This window comes from Polyodon spathula, chromosome 19, assembly GCF_017654505.1.
Source record: "Polyodon spathula isolate WHYD16114869_AA chromosome 19, ASM1765450v1, whole genome shotgun sequence".
Classification (NCBI taxonomy): Eukaryota; Metazoa; Chordata; class Actinopteri; order Acipenseriformes; family Polyodontidae; genus Polyodon; species Polyodon spathula.
In genome coordinates, this window is record NC_054552.1 from 16,473,007 (window position 1) to 16,496,306 (window position 23,300).

The 23,300-nt window shown below is 43.3% G+C and overlaps 1 protein-coding gene across 4 annotated transcripts in view; it reads right to left on the reverse strand.

The window, feature by feature from the left end:
* The window catches only part of LOC121294287 (AT-rich interactive domain-containing protein 3B-like), a 79,803-nt gene that overhangs the window by 4,269 nt on the left and 52,234 nt on the right, over positions 1 to 23,300 (reverse strand). For all 4 annotated transcript variants that reach the window (XM_041217860.1, XM_041217858.1, XM_041217859.1 and 1 more), the window contains one exon: positions 2,162 to 2,345. In XM_041217860.1, coding sequence (XP_041073794.1) covers positions 2,162 to 2,345 — 184 coding nt within the window. The remainder of the gene's footprint in view (positions 1 to 2,161; positions 2,346 to 23,300) is intronic.

Below are 23,300 nucleotides of genomic sequence, written 5' to 3' on the forward strand. Positions count from 1 at the left end.
GGAGGGAGTCACACTCTCACACTCACACACACACACAATGAGCTCAGCACTTCATATACTGCAGAGGAGGGAGAGTCACACACACACACAATGAGCTCAGCACTTCATATACTGCAGAGGAGGGAGAGTCACACACACACACACAGAGCTCAGCACTTCATATACTGCAGAGGAGGGAGAGTCTCACACACACACACACGCAGAGCTCAGCACTTCATATACTGCAGAGAAGGGAGAGTCTCGCGCACGCACACACACACACACACACACACACACACACACACAGGGTTCAGCACTTCATACACTGCAGAGGAGAGAGAGTCACACTCAGACACACACTGAGCTCAGCACTACCACGAAAAAGAGAGTGCTCTTATCTGCATATATCCCGATTCTCGTAATTGCTATCGAATGACCTAAAGTAGTTCTATGGACATCTCCACTATACCCAAGTCACCAGAGGATAATAAAGCTCTGTACATCCCTCAGGTATGGACACCTCCACTATACCCAGTCACCAGGGGATAATAAAGCTCTGTGAATCCCCCAGGTATGGACATCTCCACTATATCCAGTCACCAGGGGATAATAAAGCTCTGTGAATCCCCCAGGTATGGACATCTCCACTATATCCAGTCACCAGGGGATAATAAAGCTATGTGTATCCCTCTGGGATCTTCATTTCTAAATTTCAGTAAAAGTTGTTGTTGTCAGCATAATAATTCCACAGACATGACCTATTTTGCACTTCCATTAGTTACACAGGTCTCAAATGTGCAGTTTTGAAGGGAACGAATGTTATTGCAAACATGTATTTTCACTTTAAAACATGGTCTCTGGTACTACACTTCTCAGGCAATAGGGGACCCAAAACAGGAAAGAAGATTTGAAGACACCGTCACCTTCCAGTTACCAACATTATCTGAAAGCATGGCTTGCAAACGCATTTCATTAACCCAGTGTAGAACCGGTTGTCACATTTCAAAATAGGAATACATGTTTATATAAAATGTATTTATTTTAAAACTACACTTGAGAACTCTGTAATGAAAGCATGTGCCCTGGATTTATGGAATGGATTTGTTAGCTCCACAGCCTTTTGGAATCTTGCAGCTGCAGTGAAATCCCTCCCTGGGAACACACAGGGATGGGTTTGCTTCTTTCCCGGCACTAGCTCTGTTTTTATAGCAACGCAAGCTTCTCCGACGGATGCTGGCAGATAAAGATATTGCACTAAAGCAGCACTGTAAATAAGGCAGCTATTGTTTGCATTTAAATGGAGTGTCTGTCTGGCATCTCATTGTAAAGTTGGTTTTGGGGTACAAGCAGGAGCGAGCCTCACAATAGGTTACACTGAGGTCAGATGGGAAAATACAATACTACTGCCTTCACAATATGGAAAGAACTACAACTACTCTGGACAATTGTGTTAAAAAACAGGATTACCACCCATCTAATAACACTGAAAGGATAGGGCAGTCTGAAATTCCAATAGGGAAAACACTTGATCAATATGGACAAACTTCACCCATTCAACATGTATCAATGTGAATTCACGAATGTTGCTCAGTGCCTGCATTAAGTAGTTTTATTAATTTGTTTACAAATTAAGCTCAGAGACGGCCAGAAAGCTTCACCAAGGAGGAAGCTTGTGTGTCTACTACCTTAATATAAACAAACCGGCTAGCCAACCAGGTCTGGTTTCTGTTGTGGAAGATTAGTGGTAAAAATTCCCTCAGGAATCACATTTTAATTATTAAACAAGGCTGTGGGACAAGAAATTTCTAAATGACTACTATGTATTAAGTAAAACGATTTCATGCTTAATTTCTGTAAATTTGTCACAATTGAATATTATGTAGTTTTGGTTCAGTGTGACTGAGCTATAACACCCCCCGTAATTTCATACAAGTTAGCTGCTACAGAAAGAGGAGTAAAAATAAGTTAATTTTGTTATACGAGATCTCGTGCAGTTCGGGTACTGTCTGCTTGCAAACTCCTTGCAAATGGCAAAAAGGAAGATTGTACTCATGAACTACTTTATAACCTTTACAACCGTGTTCTATGCTCCGTTCCAGATCCATACAATGGACAACAAGGTGATCTGTAACAGTGATTTGTCATGCGTGACTCAGATCATGTGAATAATGGCTTGCCGTACTGTGTCCGGAGAGTGAAGGCAGCGCTAGTTATTGAAGTGGGCAGGCTGAGTCCCTTGGTGATCTCCCTCCAGATCTTTTTGTTGATCACCTCCACCAGTCCTCCCTTCTCCGTCACCAGCTTGTAGAGTGTGTACAAGTCCAGGACCTGCTTCGCCATGATGGGAATTCTGTTCACCGGAGTGCCTGCAGAGCAAGCAGAGCAGGGGGTGAGCATGAGGGCATTCATCCACACCATGAGCTAGCAGAGCAGAGCACTAGCAAGAGGGCATTCACCCACACCAAGAGAAGGCAGAGCAGAGCACAAGCATGAGGGCATTCATCCACACCATGAGCGAGCAGAGCAGAGCACAAACATGAGGGCATTCATCCACACCATGAGCGAGCAGAGCAGAGCACAAACAGGAGGGCATTCATCCACACCAAGAGCGAGCACAGAAGAGCACAAGCATGAGGGCATTCATCCACACCATGAGCGAGCAGAGCAGAGCACAAGCAAGAGGGCATTCATCCACACCAAGAGCGAGCACAGAAGAGCACAAGCATGAGGGCATTCATCCACACCAAGAGCGAGCAGAGCAGAGCACAAGCAAGAGGGCATTCATCCACACCAAGAGCAAGCAGAGCAGAGCACAGGCAAGAGGACATTCATCCACACTATGAGCGAGCAGAGCAGAGCACAATAATGGGGGCATTCATCCACACCAAGAACGAGCAGAGCAGAGCACAGGCAATAGGGCAATCATCCACACCAAGAGCGAGCAGAGCAGAGCACAAGCAAGAGGGCATTCATCCACACCAAGAGCAAGCAGAGCAGAGCACAGGCAAGAGGACATTCATCCACACCAAGAGCGAGCAGAGCAGAGCACAAGCAAGAGGGCATTCATCCACACCAAGAACGAGCAGAGCAGAGCACAGGCAATAGGGCAATCATCCACACCAAGAGCGGGCAGAGCAGAGCACAGGCAAGAGGGCATTCATCCACACTAAGAACAGGCATAGCAGAGCAGAACACAAGCATGGGGAATTCATCCAAACCAAGAGCGAGCAGAGCACAGCACAAGAATGAGGGCATTCATCCACACCAAGAGCAAGCAGAACAGAGCACAAGCATGAGGGTATTCATCCACACCAAGAGCAAGCAGAGCCGAGCACAAGTATGAGGGCATTCATCCACACCAAGAGCAAGCAGAGCAGAGCACAGGCAAGAGGACATTCATCCACACCAAGAGCAAACAGAGCTGAGCACAAGTATGAGGGCATTCATCCACACCATGAACACGCAGAGCAGAGCACAGCACAAGCATGAGGGCATTCATCTACACCAAGAGCAAACACAGCACAAGCATGAGGGCATTCATCCACACTAAGAGCGAGCAGAGCAGAGCACAAGCTTGAGGGCATTCATCCACACCAAGAGCAAGCAGAGTCGAGCACAAGTATGAGGGCATTCATCCACACCAAGAGCAAGCAGAGTCGAGCACAAATATGAGGGCATTCATCCACACCAAGAGCGAGCAGCGCACAGCACAAACAGGAGGGCATTCATCCACACCAAGAGTGAGCACAGCAGAGCAGAGCACAAACAGGAGAGCATTCATCCACACCAAAAGCGAACACAGCAGAGCAGAGCACAAGCGAGACCGAGAGCAAGAGACCAACAGCAAAATTAATTACTTCATTTTAAATTTAGCATCCTATTGCTAAGTTTTATTGATGCTTTAAAATCAAAACATTGGCTTATAGGCTTTGTGAAACTGCGTATGTTTTAATTTAGTTCTAATGGGTGCTTACAATATCTCCTTTTAAAAGAGAAAAATGTGTGTCACCTATATTACAGTAGATCCAACAGAATTTGACAGACAGGTCTAAGACATAAATCTAAATGCCAGGCCCCTTTATTGAAGACAACTGCTTTCTAATGGAGTATTGGATATCAATTGTACATTAAATAATTAGTTCAACAGAACCCAGTTCAGAGGTCACTGCAGTTTTATTGACCTGTGTCAATGCCCCAATTGAAGTGCAATCACTTCTGATAAAGATAAGAGAAGCGGTATCATGGATTGCGCTTTCATTTCAGCCAGTACTGGGGATAAAGGCAGAATGAAGAGTGTATGAAACCTTCACTGTATGGATATGGGGTGAGAGTCAATTTCTTTGCATTTAGGCTTCTAGAAAATGTATATATGAAGTCTGTGAATTAATTTTGAAAATAGAGTACAAGACTATTAGTCCAAACTGTTCACACACCCAATTTTGACAAATAAATCCCCCTGAATCCAACACCAGCCCTGTCTCTCAACAGGACAGCTCTGGCTTTACCACAGTGCTGTTATCTGGGCCTAGCGAGCCATTGCTAATTTGCAACTGAAATGACACTCTGGTGCTGACTGGATGCCATAGGATGGTGGTCAGCACACACTGGCAATGAAACACAGAGAGCCACCGCCTGTTCATCTAAAATAGGACCACTGCTACTGTAAAGGATAACAGAACTAGACACTGTAGCTAATTGGTTACTGAAAACTGAGAGCAGCCAATAGACACTGGCTTCCGATATATGAAAACTGGCTGATTGGCTACCTTCCCTGACAACTTTCACATTCTGTCACCTGTCAGGGCAGATTACCATGATCTGGCACACCGTGATTAATGATTAATGACTGCCGAGGTCAGAGGTCACTATTCCATGGGGAGGTGCCTCAGGCCTAGCGGACAAACCCCCTTGTGATCCTTTTTAATTTTTATTTAGCGCTCTCCCAGCTAACTGCACCTCCTACAGAGATTCAGGGAGCAAGAGCTAGCCCTCTCACACTGTGACACAGGCAGTGAAGCTCACTGGAGGTCTGGGTCTACAAGCTTCACGGCTGAATCTTCAATACACAAAACAAGGCACATTTTAACCTCTTAAAAAGGAATGACAAGCAACGTCATTCCTCCCCTGTTCGGCACGCTGTAACTCAGCCTCCGTCTCTGTAAAAATGAGGTCACTACATCTGACCTCTGACCTATTTTTAGAGTAAAACAGCTGCCCACATTAAAGGCCTTTAATAATGAATGGCAGTCCTTGAGGCCATAGCAGTAAATTAAATATCGCTGATTCTACATTACTGGGATTCTTTAAATAATTGAGAATGACAGCACTCCTCCCAGACACGGGTACAGGACATTAAAGGATACAGGAAATGAATAACCTTGCATTGAATTTGGATCTGCAGAGTCAGGGGATGCAGTTTCAAACAGATGCTTTTCTTGGGGGGGGGGGGGGGGGGGGGGGGGGTTGCTGTATAAAATATTGCCCAATGAAAACACAACCAGAGGTTTAGACTTTAAATCAAAATACAGATTCAAATCTGTTTACTGTAGTGAGCACGAGTTTCTTAAAATGCAACAGCTTAACCAAAATAGACTCGTACCTTTTTATACCAGTCTTTGTTTATCTGTTCGACAGTTGCCAAGAGCACCCAAAAAATTTAATTCCATGATTAATTTGTATAAACAGCAACAAGCTTGCATGCAACAGCGCAACCCCACCCTACTAAAACAATACCGGTCTTTAAGGAACATCCAAGCGTGTCAGATTAGCCAGCAAGAGGTGCCTGCAAACCACAATGCTGCCCCTTTGAATGGAGCCCAAGCTGCTGTCATCATTAGGGGTTAAGCAGGCTTTGACTAATGCTTCTCTCTCTAATCCAAACAGCCTACATTTTACACAGCAGCACTGTTGCAGATTGAGAGCCAGTTTATAAGAAGTGAATGTCATGAGGCATCAAATAAACACCCCGTAGAAATCCCATCATATCCAAACTGGATATCGGGGTGCTGCTCTTGGCTGTACACCTTTCATGTGCACCAGGTCTGACACTAGACATTTCAATAACGCGGACAGCATTTCATTTACAAGAAGACTGTGTCATGCACATTTCTCAAAATACAGAACATTTTTAAATATTCTGTATTTACATGCTCTATTAAAACGCTTGAGATGCTGCTCAAGACTCAATGGAAGGAAAGAGGTGCGTACGAGCAAGGATATTTGTCTGGAATAAAATCATCAATTAAAATGTATTTGTTACAACAAAAACTACAACTCCTGAATGGATTGTTGTTAAGCACTGTTGAGATCTTCAAGCATTTCAATAAAGCTGGTCCAGAGAGACACCGCACTCTTGAAATTCCTCTCAGTGTCCATTAGCGGGCTACACATCTGATACACAGCCATTAATTGTCTTGATATTGGAAGCTTCATTAAGTTGAGTTATCAAGAACCATGGTAATTTCACAAAAGAGAATAGCAACAGAAGGAAAAAAATATACCAGCTGACATGTGGTTACAGTAGCACAGGATTTAAAAAAAAAAAAAAAAAGTCTTTTTAAACTGTTATTTGCAGATAAATGGGATAAGTTTAGCAAAGACCCATTCTAGCACTTGTGCTTCTTGAAACATCTGGATGAGAAATGTTGGTATACATTACTTGTATGAGAATGGAGAGTACTTCACAAGATCTGCAGTTAGCAAAGATATGGAACTCCAGGTTTGTGTCTGCGGCTGGAGCAAGTCGACAACGGTCAGGGGTTTGAAGATTCATCAAGGGAGAATGAAATGCTTGAGGGAGAAGGGGCAAGGGCCTCGTATTGATCAGTACTTCTTACGAAGTCAGTCGAATGAAATCCAGCGACAGGAAGCAAACCACAGTTCGCAGGATATCAGCACCCCTGTCATAGACGTGAGGAGGACTTGGATACAACTAGTGATAAACCTAATGATCCTTTCGAACCCGGTCAGACGAACCAGCGTAAGAGAGAAAAGAACCTCAACAGACACAAGCCTGGAGTTAAATGGCCAAGAGCTTGTGAGAAAACTGCGTGGGACACAGTAAACATGGATCTCTGTTTTACTTTGGAAAGGTTAAATGGAACATGAAAAACTTGAAAAAAAGCTGGATAAATTTGGGGACATCATCTACGAATTGAAAAAAGGAAGGAAAAAGTACAAACTATTCCTGGAAAGTCTGGATGGCAGCAGGAGATAGAACACTTAGAGAAAGAAGGCAGTTGAGGAAGCAATGGAAAAAAGCAGAAAAAAGTCAGAAGGAGGGACTCAATCTGTTACAAAGGGTCATAAAAGATAACCTTCCAACACCGCACAGAGCTGAGCGCCTATGGAAGCACAACAAAAAGAAAGAGCGTGTGAGAACTAACTTTTATAAAGATACATTCAAATTTGTAAAGAAGATATTCACCAGCGAGAAAAATGGCACACTAAAATCATCTAAGTTTAAGATGGAGAGATATTTGGAGGAAACACACACAGATTCAAAAAGGCAGGAGCCTGTGTAAATTCCTTCAGATATTCCACCTGTCAATCCACCCGATGGAGGACTGTGCACCTGTGGAAAGTAGAGCAAGTTGTGAAAAAAGCAAGGGCATCATCATCTCCAGGGCCTAATAGAGTTCCAAACAGAGTGTACAAGAGTGCTTCTGGAGTTCTACAAATCCTGTGGAAACTGAAGAAAGTGGCATGGGAAAAACAGGTTGTACCAGAAGCATGGCGCCGAGCAGGTGGAGTCTTTATACCAAAAGAAAAGGATTCTACAAGCATCGTCAGTTTCATCCTATTTCCCTATTAAACATAGAAGGTAGGATTTTCTTCAGCATTATTGCTCAGAGATTATCAACCTACATATTAAAGAACTGCTTCATTGACACTTCAGTACAAAAAGCAGGCATTCCAGGTTTCCCAGGATGATTAGAACACATCAGCGTAACCTGGCAACAAATTCACTTGGCAAAAAAGGAGAGGAAGGAGCTCCATGTGACATGCCTGGATTTGGCTAAGGCATATGGTTCAGTGCCACATGAACTTCTTTGGGCAGCATTTGATTTTTTCAGCATATCGATGACAATAACAAATTTAGTGAAAGCCTACTTTGGGAATTTGCAATTTAGTTTTTCAATTTCTGAATTCAGCACTACATGGCAATGCCTAGAAGTTTGAATAATGGCAGGATGTACCATTTCTCCACTGGCTTTTATCATGGCAATGGAAATAATTATAAGGACATCAAAATGGGTAGTGGGAGGAGAGCGCTTGGCTTCTGGAATACGACTACCACCAATTTGAGCAAACATGGATGACATGACAACAATGACTACAACAGTAGCCTGCACTAATCGGTTATTGGTCAAATTAACCAATAACATTGAATGGGCACAAATGCAATTCAAGCCCACTAAATCAAGGAGCATCTCTATAATTCAAGGTAAAATGGTCTCAGTTCAGCTCCTTCTACATGGCAAAAGGCAACCCCGGCTCAACGAAGGAAGCTGATAGTCAATGAGGTGCCAAAGCAGGAAGAGAGGATCAGGTGTGTAAAGGCCGTTTCCCAGGCCAAATAGGGAGAATGGATGAGATGGGAGAGTGTGGAACAATGCAAGATCGGCTGGCAAGACCTGTGGACAATGGAACAGAGCAGGATCAGTTTCCTCATCAGATCAGCTAATGATGTTCTCCCATCACCACAGAACCTAAACCTCTGGGTGGGTGAGGATCCCTCATGTCCTTTGTGTTCATTACTTGCAACATTAAGGCACATTTTGACAGGATGTAAAGTGGGTCTTAGCCAAGGACAGTTTACTTGGCAACATGAACAGGAGCTGTGATGTTTAGCCTTAGCATTGAAAGACAAGCGTAACCTGACCAATAAGTTGCCATCAGTTCCATCAAAGCACTACACACAAAAGACAATATTCCTCCGTCCAGGAGAGCAACCACTAAGAAAAGGTGTTAAAACCAAGCCTCGCTCAGGACAACTGGAAGCTGCTAGAGACTGGAAGATGCTGGCAGATGTTGGTCACCGGCTTATTTTTACACCTGATATTGCCACCACTAACCTTCGACCAGACATTGTCTTGTGGTCAGGATCAGCACGCCTTGTTCATCTGGTAGAGTTAACAGTGCCATGGGAAGATCCTGTAGATGAGGCGTATGAGAGGAAGAAACTTCGGTATGCTCAACTAGCTGCTGAAGCTGAACAGTGAGGATGGAGAGTCCGAGTTTACCCAGTGGAGGTGGGTAGTGGAGGATTTGTGGCACACTCTACAACCCGGTTTCTCAGAGACGTCGGGTTCAGTGGCCAAGAGTTACGCCACGCAGTGAAGAACTTATCTGAATCAGCAGAAAGGAGCAGCAACTGGCTGTTTTAAGACGGAAAGATTCTGGATGGGGATCTCAAGCACAATAGAAAGAAAGCAACGCTGATGTACAGGTAAGTAAGCTGGGCTGAGCTGAGTGGGGGATGGAGGGGGGTGATGCTGGGACGCCAGAATCACTGTTGAGCCCTCTTGAGGTGTTGTGGGCTAGTCAACGAAACACCGAGGATGGAAGGTGCCCACTTAAAGACCCCAGAGATGTACCCTACTTAGCTCAATCCAGACGGTTGTCATGCTGATGCGCTGGAGAGAGCGTACTGGGTTGATCCCTGGAGCCAGCATCGCAGCCGTTGTGTGTGCTGTTGCACTGGGGAGGCAAAATGAGCTGATCCCTGGAGCCAGCATTACACTTCAGCAATCAACACCAGACAGAAGGATATCTACATCAGATGGAAAACAACGCAAATGGATGGAAATGCAGATGGATAACATTAGTTTACTGCAAAGCTATGTCTTAGTAGTTGCTTATCTTGGCGAGAGCAGAGTTCAAATAAGCATGAAGTTCAACATTCGTGGAAATCATGCATTGTCTGGCCCCCAGCATATGTATACAATAGGGTTAAAATGAAGAAGTCATTGTTATGAATATCCTTTTAGTTTATATACGAGATATCTTCCACAGCGAGCACTGAAAAAGTCCTCTATACAATGTACTGACGAGAGTCTAGGTGGACACTGGGTTGGTTATACTATATTACACTGGTTTATTGCAATAATCGCTTTGTACTACAACAAAAACAAGTACTCTGCAGTGCTTTCCTCAAAGAATTGGTACTGCACTTGTGCTGTATAATCCCAGTTCTCTAAAAGTGAGCTGGCTTCCCCAAAAGGGAGCTGGCTTCTCTCAGGTGACAGTTTTTGTTGTTGCAGTCTATAAAAAAAAAAAAAAGGGCTTGTGTGAAAAGAAATATCATTAATGTTGAGTAGCCAGTTCCAATGATGAAGTCACCAACAGGCAGCGGTGCAAGGGGCTCAATCCAGAGTCTGTGCACAGGAAACAGCTGAGCTGGCAGGCCTGCCACACTGCACAATGACAGAAAGCAAACTGCTCCCTGTTCAATGCCACTAAACTACACAGCAAACACAGGAGTCAGCAGATTGCTCTCCGTTCAGAACAGCCAAAAGGCAGAGTCATCAAAAAGGGCAGGGCCTGTACCCCACAACACAGCTTAAACAAAAAACATTGGATTCACACGCACTGATTGCCATGTATATTTGGTACAGTAGCTCCTAATCTGACCAACAAGGCATACACTCTGGAAAATTTACACTACCAAATATGCACCAACATTTAATACCACTTAAGCAATATAATAAAAAGTAGAAGCTAAGGGCCTGGTGGATTAATTCACTTGCATCCAATTGACGACTAATACTGAGGGAGTTTGGTTTTAATCACATACAAAGAGAGTTGGGTGGTCTCAACTTTGTCCACAGCACATACAGTGCCTATACACAACTTACTCAACTTTTAATTTGTGAAAAAATTGGGAGGGGAGGGGAGGGGGGTGTATGTGTGTGTGTGTGTGTGTGTGTGAAAAAACAAATCAATTAAAAATAAAAACCTGAAAAATCTTCATTAGATAAGTATTCACCCCAGTTGCTATGACACTTCTAAATAAGCTCAGGTGCAACCAACTGCCTTCAGAATTCACACAGTAAGTTAAATGGAGTCCATCTGTGTGCAATAAAAGTGGTTCACATGATTTCAGATTAAATACACCTGTCTCTGGAAGGTCCCACAGTTGGTAGTGTATTTAAAGCAAAGATACTACTATGAAGACCAAGGAGCTTTAAAACAACTTCGGGATAAAGTTGTGGCAAGGCACAGATCAGGGGAGGGGTATAAAAAGATTTCAAAGGCACTGAATATCCCTTGGAGCACAATCAAGTCGATCATTAAGAAGTGGAAGGTATACAGCACCACCTAGAATCTGCTTAGAGCAGGCCGTCCTCCCAAACTGAGCAGCCAGGTAAGAAGGGCATTGGTCAGAGAAGCCACCAAGAGGGCAATGACAACTCTGAAAGACCTACAGTGTTCCATGGCTGAGATGTTTTAGGAGTATGCAGTGTTTTATTGCCGTATGCAGTGTTTTCTTCATTGCACCAGTTCCAATCTTTTTAAAACAGAGAGAAAAAAAAAGCTTCCTGTCCCAGTGTTTGTGCGATGGACCAGCCACATACCGGTCCACTCTCTGTTCTGGACTTCCATAGATTTGGATCTGACCACTCACAGAACCTGGTCCGGTCCGCATCCCTACTATGAACAACAGTAAGCACTGCACAAACGAATGCATGGGTAGAAACAGATCACAGTAGCACAATCTGTTTGTTCTTAACATGGTTTTAAATTTCATCAAAATGTGTAATTGAAGGACATTGACTTTTCTATCCAGTAGAAGTAGTTTGCTAATTGGCTTGTCTTTCTGCATCAGTTAATTATGTGAGGTAGCATCTCTGCTCTCTCTCGTCAGTTCAGTATGGGAGGAAGCAGCTCTGCTCTCTCGTCAGTTCAGTATGTAAATCAGCTCTGCTCTCTCGTCAGTTCGGTACGTGAAGCAGCTCTGCTCTCGCTTGTCAGTTCAGTATGTGAAGCAGCTCTGTTCTCGCTTGTCAGTTCAGTACGTGAAGCAGCTCTGTTCTCATCAGTTCAGTACATGAAGCAGCTCTGCTCTCTCGTCAGTTCGTTACATAAATCAGCTCTGCTCTCTCATCAGTTCAGTACGTAAAGCAGCTCTGCTCTCGTCAATTCAGTACATGAAGCAGCTCTGCTCTCTCATCAGTTCAGTACGTGAAGTAGCTCTGCTCTCTCGTCAGTTCAGTATGTGATGCAGCTCTGCTCTCTCGTCAGTTCAGTACGTGATGCAGCTCTGCTCTCTCGTCAGTTCAGTACGTGAAGTAGCTCTGCTCTCGTCAGTTCAGTACATGAAGCAGCTCTGCTCTCTCATCAGTTCGTTACATAAAGCAGCTCTGCTCTCTCGTCAGTTCAGTACATGAAGCAGCTCTGCTCTCTCGTCAGTTCAGTATGTGAAGCAGCTCTGCTCTCTCATCAGCTCTGCTCTCGCTTGTCAGTTCAGTACATGACGCAGCTCTGCTCTCTCGTCAGTTCAGCTCTCGCTTGTCAGTTCAGTACATGAAGCAGCTCTGCTCTCTCGTCAGTTCAGTATGTGAAGCAGCTCTGCTCTCTCATCAGCTCTGCTCTCGCTTGTCAGTTCAGTACATGACGCAGCTCTGCTCTCTCGTCAGTTCAGTATGTGAAGCAGCTCTGCTCTCTGTATGAATATAAAATCAGTGCCCATATGTTCAACGCTTATCATGCAAGAGAATAAATAACCAATTAAAAACAGGTTTATACTTCATTCTGTATAAAATGGATGAGAACGTAGGCATGGAGCAGAATAAATTAAGTTGGGGAGCAGTGGTGTATCTAACAGTCAAACCACCACTATGCAAAACTTGAGCTGTAAAACTGCTGCAGTACTGTTGAAAGGGACACTAAAAACAGATGGCTGGAAAAATATGCAAAGAGCACTGAAGAGAATTCCTGCTGTCAATGTCAAAAGAGCCAAGTTAAAAAAACACAGAACTGGATGTACTCAGATTGACAGACAAGCAACTCTTTCAGCAATGGGCCAGTTTACATGAGTGCAATGCACATGCAGGTTGGCTGGAAAAACTTGTGAAACAGGCCCACAAAAGGTACTACGTATTTAAACGAGAAAGTCACATTTTCATGTGAGATTCCAGGAAATGCTTGTGAAATCAACGTCCACTTACACATGTAAACACGAGGTTCTTGTGAAAATGTTAATTAACTCGTTCAAGTCCTTTCCTAAAGCTGCTAGAAAATTCACATGTGGATTCGTAAGTTATCATAGTCCAAAGATGGCAGCAGGGAAGTTAATGTTTCGTTTCTAGTATTTTCCTTATCAGATTGATGTTGCAGATAACCCCACTTGTTTCTCTGTCTTCCCTAAAACTTTGCACAATGCTAATCATACATAGATCTAAATGTGTTTGTAAAGTATCATGCAGATTGTACTTACCAAGCTTCTGTTTAAAACTGTTACTAAAACTGTTTGATAAACTGCATCGTGGGCTTGTGAATTCAGGTGATTAAAGCTACTGTGCAGCACTTCAGAATACACTTAGCTTTTCTTAGCTTTTTTTGCAAATAGCTTTTCTAATAGCAGGACTGTTCATATTGCTGTTGTACAGTTCTTGATGGATGCTGAGGTAGCTGTTCCTCTGCTTGCCTGAACACATCCTTACGGTCCTGGCACAGATTGTGCAGGATACAGTAGGCAGTAATCATTTGGGGAACAAACTTGTGGTTCACTTCAGTAGTATGCACCACCTCCCCCCCTTTCAATAGCCCAAACACCTGTTCAGCCACCACTCGGATTTGGCCCAATTTATATTAATAAAAAGATCCCTCCCCCCCCCCCCCCCAAGGTATTTAAAAAAAAAAAAAAAAAAAAAAAAAGAGGCCCTATGCATCAGCAAATCAGATCTTTAATAACCACTTACATCACACACAATGACACGTGGATTCTTTCTTGTGAAGCTGTTCTCTGCTCACGTAAACGTTATTTTGGGGACTTTCACAGTTAAGCAGCATGAGAATCTAAGGGGTCGTCAGCATAGCTAATTTAAATCTGACCCCCCTCCCCCTCTCCTTCATTTGCATAGCGATCAGGGAAAAGTAGGTGTTCTGAGGAAAATGAAAAGCGTTACATGTAAAACTCAAAAAATGTACCAAGTCCACGTTTATTTCGCGAGTCACCGAAAACACTCATGTAAATTGGCCCAATGACTGCTCAGTCCCTGACCGCCTTCCGGCACCTCCTCAAGACACACCTGTTCAGACAGCATCGTAAACCTCACAACTCTCGACCATACTGGACTACGTGGCACGCTACTGTACTAGTACTTGCACTGAACTGCTTCATATTCTACTACTCCTCTTAATTAGAACTACTTCCTGGATCTTGCATAGGCTTCTACTCTTAAATGTATCCGTAGTTTTTTTTGATTTACGATTATACTGTATTTACAGTATAATCGTAAATCTCGAAAAACTACTCACTTCTAAATCTTTTGTAGTCATTTTTGTATTACTTTAGTATAAATACATGTTAATTTGGATTCATATGTTGTCTTTTTCTGACTTTACGTGAACGAAAAGACACACATTTCCCCGTTTTCTCATTGGAAATAGTGATATTTTTAAATATCACTGTCCTGGTCACAAAAGCAAAGTTTGTGGGGAATAATAGCCATTTTCTATACTTTTGAGGCATAAGCAATTAGGAAATAACACTTATTACCCAGGAACAAAAATTGTGTTACATAGTGTATTCTGTAATGTGATATTCTATGATACTTTGTACTGTGCTTGCTGGGCAGCACACATGGGTAAGCTGCCCAGTTGGGTTTGGTATAATTGCATTGTCGGTATTACTAAATAAGTGAAAATCTCTATATAAAACAGAGAGAGAGAAGAGTTGTAACCTCCACAGCTGACATAGATATCAATATTTCTTTAATAAGATCAACATTAAAATTACAAAATCATAACGTGATGACTAATTTCAAGGCCTCCTTGTTTTAAAAACGTAAACTTTTCTATTTAGGAAAGCAGCTGTTCCTTCCAGTCTGTTTCACCCTGATTATCAGTCAGACTATAAAGTTGGTTTTGTCATGTATTGGGAATCAGGCCTGGTAAATTAAATTGAACTCATAATGCTGCCTTTTTAAATTTATTTACAATAGCTGAGTTTACTGTAACTTACCAACATGAATGGCACTAGAAAGTCTAGGAATTTTTAAACAACAATCCCCTTTTTGAGTGGCATTTAAAATTTAAGCTGCCCAACCAACCAAACCAAACAAACAAAATCACTAAAGAAAAGTTTGGTTTACTACAAAGTTGAATAAACAGTATGAAATCCACTCTGGCATAGCTCTAGCAGTTTTCTACTCATTGACTTGTTTACAGCAGCATGGTACATTTTCACTGTACTAGCTGTTACCCAAGACCTTGCAGTCTTTTCAAACCTTCAGCAGGATACTTCCATAGAGCCAGACTGAAGCTCAGTGACACTTCCACAGAGCCAAACTGAAGCTCAGTGACACTTCCACAGGCTTAAGCTCAGTGACACTTCCACAGAGCCACATTGAAGCTCAGTGACACTTCCACAGAGCCACATTGAAGCTCAGTGACACTTCCAGAGCCACATTATGAAGCTCAGCGACACTTCCACAGAGCCACATTATGAAGCTCAGCGACACTTCCTCAGAGCCACAATTATGAAGCTCAGCGACACTTCCACAGAGCCACATTAGGACGCTCAGTGACACTTCCACAGACTGAAGCTCAGTGACACTTCCAGAGCCAGACTGAAGTTCAGTGACACTTCCACAGAGCTACATTATGAAGCTCAGTAAGCCATACTGTATATGGCTACAGAGCCATACCTTGGACAGCCCGGATAAGAGATTTTTGAATAAAAAGCGTATTTTGTCCTGAACTTTTTTTTTTTTTTTTTTTTTTAACAGAATCTAGTATCAGAATCCACTGAGTATCAGACAAAATTGTAGAGTCGGCTTGCCGATGCACGTCGATTTTTTTGTTAAAAAACAAGTCACAAAAACAAAGTGGCCCACTGAAAACAATGACTTGATTACAGACAGTCTGTAAGACAGGGACACTCCATTTAGACCATAGGAAAAACAGAATGCAGACTAGTTAGACTTAACTACAAGCTAATGCATCAGAACACAGATAGAAGAGATGAGAAAGTCAAGGCAGACATTTCAGTTGATTTGAGATGCTGAAAAAACGTCTGCCAAGAAAAACCACTCAATCGTTACTTTAGAGGATTGCTATTTCATGTGTGGAGATGGTCATTCTACTTTTAAAACACCCATAACCACAACAGCCAGATCATGTTCAGAGCAAGTACTACAAAAACTAATTATAGAATACACACACACTATACTAGGAATGGTAGATTCAGTTTAAAGATTTCTAGGAAGCCACCCTTTGATTTTTGAATCTATTCATTTTCCAATTCAGCCGAGAGGGGATTTCATTCATGTTGATGAATTGTTCCAGACAATCCCTAGTTCAGCACTTCAGTTTTGAAACTCACCCCCCTCTGTTGATCTTACATAGTTGGATCTATTTTAATGATCTAAAACCGCAACAGATACAAGGAACACGGCCTTCAACTCAAAAGCCTATTGTATTCAGTAATGCTACCAAATGAAAAGAACCGCCCAGGAGTTCATTCAAATAGAAATGGTACTTCAGTGGCGCGTGTTCTGTATGTATTATTACTGCACGTGTAATTTCAGATTTTGACCGTGAATCTTTATACCCATTGCCCATAACGGGTTTTAGAGTGGAGTGGTCCATTTTCAAGACTAAGAAGGTGACCTTTAGTTAATCAAGTCCCTGTGCCATTAATTACTTCACCAGAATTCAGTACTCTGCTCCCCTTTCCTACTAGGTCTGCTCACTTTACAAAATAGAAGCTGGCTTGTAACAAGGAAAACGCGTTCCCATTGATTCCATGTGTGGGAGGAGTCGGACTCCTCCAGTGACCAGAACTGTGCATATTCATTGTGTCACTGGTGCTCCCCCTGCTTATTTAATACAGATCTATAGCTGTTGATCAATCCTCCTCCTGCTTATTTAATACAGAGCTACAGCTGTTAAAATCAATGACCACACAGATTGACAGATAAAGACATTAGCTCAGAAGCACAATTTCTAGGTCTGTTAAAGTAATCAATAGACAGAGAACAGCTGTACAGCAGATGTCATGTGAAGAGTGGTTGAGTTCGAATCCATGCAGAGACTGGTACTGGAACAAAAATTGTGTTATATAGTGTATTGTGTGCATTTGATATTATATTTTATTTCATGTAACATTTGTGTTGAAGTGCTTTGGCAACACTCCTGTTATGCTAATAAACCCAGTTTGAATTTGAATTAATCTCAATGTGCTTACCTAGTAAAATAAAGGTTGATAAAAAAATGTTATTTTGATTCTTGCACCCTTGCATGTATAGACGTTATCCTTCGGGCACCCTCTGCTGCAGCAAACCACAACTCAACTAACCTTCGCTAGAGGTCTCACTAGTTAAATTAATATATTGCGGCTCTCTTCATTAACATATTTTTTTCTTAGTACATACAACAAAATGTGCTCTTTGCAAATTGTCGTAACGATAAAGCAAACTGCGATATGTTTGCACTGCAACTGGCCCATCTTAGTACATCTACCTCTATGTATGATATTATAAGAACAACCTGCTTAACTACAGTTAAATTAAAAAAAACAAAAACATCTTCCAGTATAGCAAATACGTTAACATTAGAGCTACAGGGATCATAAACAAGCAGACCACCAGAACCTACAGGGATCATAAACAAGCAGATCACCATAACCTACAGCCACAATAGGAATAAGCAGCACACGATGGAAAACCAGCTTTACAAATACTGTATATGGGTCAGTATCCAATACTCAGTACCATAAGTGGGAACAAAATTCAAGGTCAAAATTTAAAGTGTACTTCATTGCATTCATTGCTTTAGTTGTCAAATGTGTAAGATATGAGGTTATATAACAAGCCCTTAGACGGCCCCGATAGTCATGGTGCATAAAATAAACGGCAAGTGGAGGTTTTGTGTTGACTGCCGGCGGCTGAACAGGGCGACTAGGAAGGACTATTACCCCCTTCTCCGCATTGACGAGTCCATGGACCTGGTGGCTACATCATCCTGATTCACGTCCCTAGACCTGCGAAGTGGCTACTGGCAAGTCGCCCTTACGCCTAAAGCCCATCCAAAGACTGCCTTTTTCACCCGGAACGGTCTGTGGCAGTTCCACATGATGACGTTCAGGCATCCCGACATCATCCACGTGTTGCAGTGGAGCGATCAACGGCGGTGCACCCTCCTTGGGAGGCCATCGCCTTGCATTCCATGGCCATCAAGGGGTTCTGGTCAAAGTCGCCCTGCATTGTGGTCCCAGATGGTGTGCTGCAGCGCTGATGGGAGGCTGCGACAGGACAGCAGTCTCACCATGGCACCCCTGGTACGGGCCACTTTGGAGTCAACAAAACATTGCGGTGACTCAAACAGCGATGCCGCCGCAATGTGGAGGACTACTGCCGCTGTTGTGGCAACTACACTGCTAAGAAGGGACCAGCGGCTCAATACCGTCCTCCTCTCCAGCAGTTTCTCGTTGGCAGCGCTGTGGAGCGGGTTGGGGTCGACATCCTGGGCCCCTTTCCCCGTTCTGAGAGAGGAAACCGCTTCTTGTTGGTTGCGGTGGACTACTTAAAGAAATGACCCAAAGCCACGCCCTGCCAAACCAGGAGGCAGTGACGGTAGCAGAAGCACTGCTGGAGGGGTTCTTATGCAGGTTCGGGGTCCCACTGGAGATCCACTCGGACCAGGGGCGGAACTTCGAGTCCTGGGTCATAGTAGAAATGTGCCTTTGGCTGGGGATCCACAAAACCTGGATCACTCCATTACATCCTCAAAGCGATGGATTGGTGGAGCGATTTATCCGGACGTTGGCAACCCAGTTGGCCATCACCACCGCCAAGCACCAGCTGGATTGGGACTTGCAGCTGCCCCTGGTCCTCCTGGTGTGCCGGCCCTCAGTGCAGGAATCCACCAAATGGGTAGGGAGCCGAGAACCCCTTATCACGTTGGTGTTCGGCCGGCCACCTGACATAAAGGTACTTCCCCCTGGACCCGAGTATGCCTGGAGGCTCCAGAAGCAGCTGGACACTGCCCATGACTTTGCCCGAGTGCAACTCCAGGAACAGGCTGCTGCCAGAAACGGAACTATGACACTCGGGTAAAGGGGAGGCAGTTTCGGGCAGGGGAGCTGATTTGGGTATTCCAGCCCCATTGCAGGTGGGGCCATTGCCCAAAACCGGACAGCACCTGGATGGGCCCCGTCAAGTGTTGGAACCTCTGGGAGAGGTAATCTACCGGGTCCAGATTCTCCACATTGGCCGGAGGGTGGTGCACCATCGCGACCGGCTTGCTCCCTACCGTGAAACGGCCAGCGATGTGCAGAGAACCGTGGACGCACCTGCTGGTCAACTCTGCGGCCTGCCTGCCTGTTGGAGTCACCTCACCAGAGGACTCTCCAAGTCCAACAGCTACCCTGCAGAGCTGTTACACCAAGGCCATAGAGGGAGAGAACCAGACCCTGCAGTTTCCTAGATTGAAGAGCCTCTCGGGACGACGAGGACTAGGAGGGGGGGGGGGCTGTGTAATGGCGGGTGCCGTCCACTTCTTCTAGCAGGGACTTTCCAGGGTCCCTGGGCTGAAGTTTCCTCATCGCCATCTGCCTGTATTTTCCCTCTCCAACTGTCAGGCAGGGTATTTCCAGCCATGTGCGGATGGCTGGGGTGGGCACTGCCTCCCTCCAGCTCCCCTTTAAAAGGGGCTATGAGCTGGACCTTCGGGTTAGCCTGGAGAAGGAACTGTTACAAGAATCTAGATTGTTGTTTAAACTGGTTATTTTGTTCCATTTATTTGTGTGAGAATAAACCAAGTGTTTACTTAAAGCAACTCTGTTCTGTGTCCTTCTTGACAACGCTACACTGGTGTCAGAAGTGGACGCAGGTACTTGGCACGCACTCGTCGGACTGTAGCCTGGTGAGCAAGTCCGGGGCGGACATGAGGCTGATAGGGGAGAGTGTAGCATGCATGGGGGAAGGCAGCAGCAGGGCAGGTAGGTAACAATCACATACAAAAGACATATACACCCTCCACCTGTGTGTGGATTGCCTCGTTCTGTGCGAGGCGCCTGCCTGCAGGAACGGAGATCGCAAAAATATACAGTACCAGTCAGTTTGAGTCAAAGTTTGAGTACACTTGCTGGAAACTAGTTTTTTTTTTATTTTTATAATAATTGACAATGTTTTACATCATATGTTTCTGTAAATACTTGAAAATGAAAACATGTTACAATACACAAAACAAAACATAAGGAGTATCAAAGCAATGTTCAAGAAAATTGTCTCTAAATCTTGGATTCCTCAAAATAGCCACCCTTTGCCTTAATAACAGCCTCACAAACACGAGGCAGTGGGTTAACAAGTTTCAGAAGGAAATCACCCGATCTTCCTAGCTCTTCTGCAGCAATTCCCAGAGATGTAGGGCACTTGTGGGAAGCTTTGCTTTAACTTCTGTCCAGTTCGTCCTATACAAATTCTACGGGATTGAGGTCTTTCCTTCTTTGCCAGATAGATCTTGCACAAATTTGAGGTGTGTTTCGGGTCATTATCTTGCTGAAGAATGAAGGACTGCCCAACTAGCCATAATCCTGATGGAATGGCATGCCTCAGAAGTATGCTACGATAGCCATGCTGGTTGAGCTTGCCATGGACTTGGTAAAGATCACCAACTCTGTCACCAGCAAAGCATACCCCCGACCATGACACTGTCTCCTCCATGCTTGACAGTGGGAACCACACATGCAGGACTCATGCGCTCACCCTCTCTGCGTCTTACAAATACTCGGCGGTTGGACCCAAATATTTCAAATTTTGACTCAACGGTCCATAAGACTGACTTCCAGTCCTCAAAACGTCCAGTTTCTGTGTTTTTTGGCCCAGGCAAGTCTCTTCCTCTTTTTCTGCACTGGCTTCACAATGGTTTCTATGCAGCAATTCTTCCAGCTAGGCCAGCTTCACGCAATCTCCTCCGAACAGTTGATGATGAAACATCTGTACTTCTAGTAGCATTTAGCTGAGCTTGTATTTCAGGGGCAGTTAAATCACCGGTTTCGCAGACTTGTGACTCGAATTTACTTGTTCTCTGATTCTGAGGTCACCCTTGGTCTGCCTGACCTTGTTCGGTCCTTATGAGTGCCAGTTTCTTCAAATTGTTTGATGGTCTTGGCCACAGCAGTTACAGACACTTGTAAAGTTCTTGCGATTTGTTTTAAAGATTGACCTTCATTTCTTAAGTAATGACAGACTTTTTTCTTTGCTTAACTGTGCGTATTTTGTCATTTTCTGCTCCCTTACATCCAGGAATGACAAACTTGTGCCTATGCTACCTATATTTATAGTAATCATGGACCCTTACCTGTTAACAATAATTGATGACAAAAGGTTAATTAGGTAACATGCTAGTTAACTCAGAGAACATCTAACAAAGACATTTTTATACTTAGGCCAGTGTTCTAACACCATGTTATACACATTTCAGACTTATAACTGACTTGGGCTTTTCATTTCATTTAAAAATTAAATTTCTGAATGCAATTCACTTATGATTATCAACTTATATAAGAACACATCATATAATGAAATATTAAGTGTTTATAGACAAGTTTATACAGTTAAAAGCATAGATAATCATGAAACACCTGGTTTCAAGCAGGTGTACTCAAACTTGACTGGTACTGTATATATATATATATATATATATATATATTATATATATATATATATATATATATATATATATATATATATATATATATATATATATACACACACACACACACACACACACAATACATATACATATATATACACACACACACAACCCTGCAAAAGTATTCAGACCCCTGACCAAGTGCATGAGTACATTGAGACATTCAAAAGAACACCTCCATTTTTCCAGTTTTTATTGAAATTTATAATGTCTCAATGTACTCTGAAATTAAAGCATAGAAAAAATAAACAATTGGAGATAAAAAATAAATCATAGAATAGTTTTGTTTAACAAAATTTAATCTAAATTTTTGACTCAAAGTAGCCACCTTTTTCAGATATAACAGCTGAACACACTTGTGGCATTCTTTCTACAAAGGAAATCAAATATTGTTCGGAAAGTTCTTCCCAACACTGTTGCAGAAGTTCCCACAAATGTGTTGCACTTTTAGGTTGCTTTTCTTTCACCCTTTCACAAACCAGCTCGATGGGGTTTAAGTCTGGAGACTGTGCTGGCCATTCCATGATTTGAAGCACAATGTCTTGTTCTTTTTATCTAAGGTAGTTCTGACATAACCTGGAGGTATGTTTTTGGTCATTATCTTGCTGTAGGATGAACCCCTGACCAACTAGACGTATAACAGAGGGTATTGCATCACACTGCAAAATGCTGTGGTAGCTGTTTTGGTTCAGGGTGCCACTCACTCTGTCAAAGTCACCGACTCTAGATCCAGCAAAAGAGCCCCAGACCATCACGCTTCCTCCTCCATGTTTGACAGTTTGTGTCAAACACCAAGGAACCATCCTTTCACCTACTCGACGGCGTACAAAAACCCTGCGTGATGAACCGAAGATTTCAAATTTTGATTCATCAGTCCATAATTCCTTCTTCCAGTCTTCAGTAGTCCACTGGCAGTGCTTCATGGCCCAGGCAAGCATCTTTTTCTTATTTTGCCAATTTAGCAATCGCATTCTTACTGCCGAGTGGCAGTTGAGTAACCTGTCAAACCTGTAGCTCAAAGTCTTCTCTTCACAGTTAAAATTGAGACTTGCTTACTTCGATCAGTGTTAAGCTGTGCTTGAAGTTGTTGTCCTGTGAGCCGCCTATCACGCAAGCTGTTGACTCTCAGAAACTTGTCATCTGATTCTGCTGTGGCTTTGGGTCTGCCAGACCTCTTCAGGTCAGAGTTTCCTCCAGTTTCCAAGTGCCTTTTGATGGTGTAGGAAACTGTACTCACTGACACCTTGGCTTTCTTTGCAATTTCTCTAAAGGAAAGACCTACACTTTTTTAAGGGTTATAATGGTCTGTCTGTCTTCCTTTGTTAATTTCCTTTTTCTCGCCATTATGACAGAAATACTACTTTCTGCAGTAGAATACTGTCCAGATAATAAAGAGGGTGTAGTAACACAGTCTGTTCCAACACTGCTTTTATACA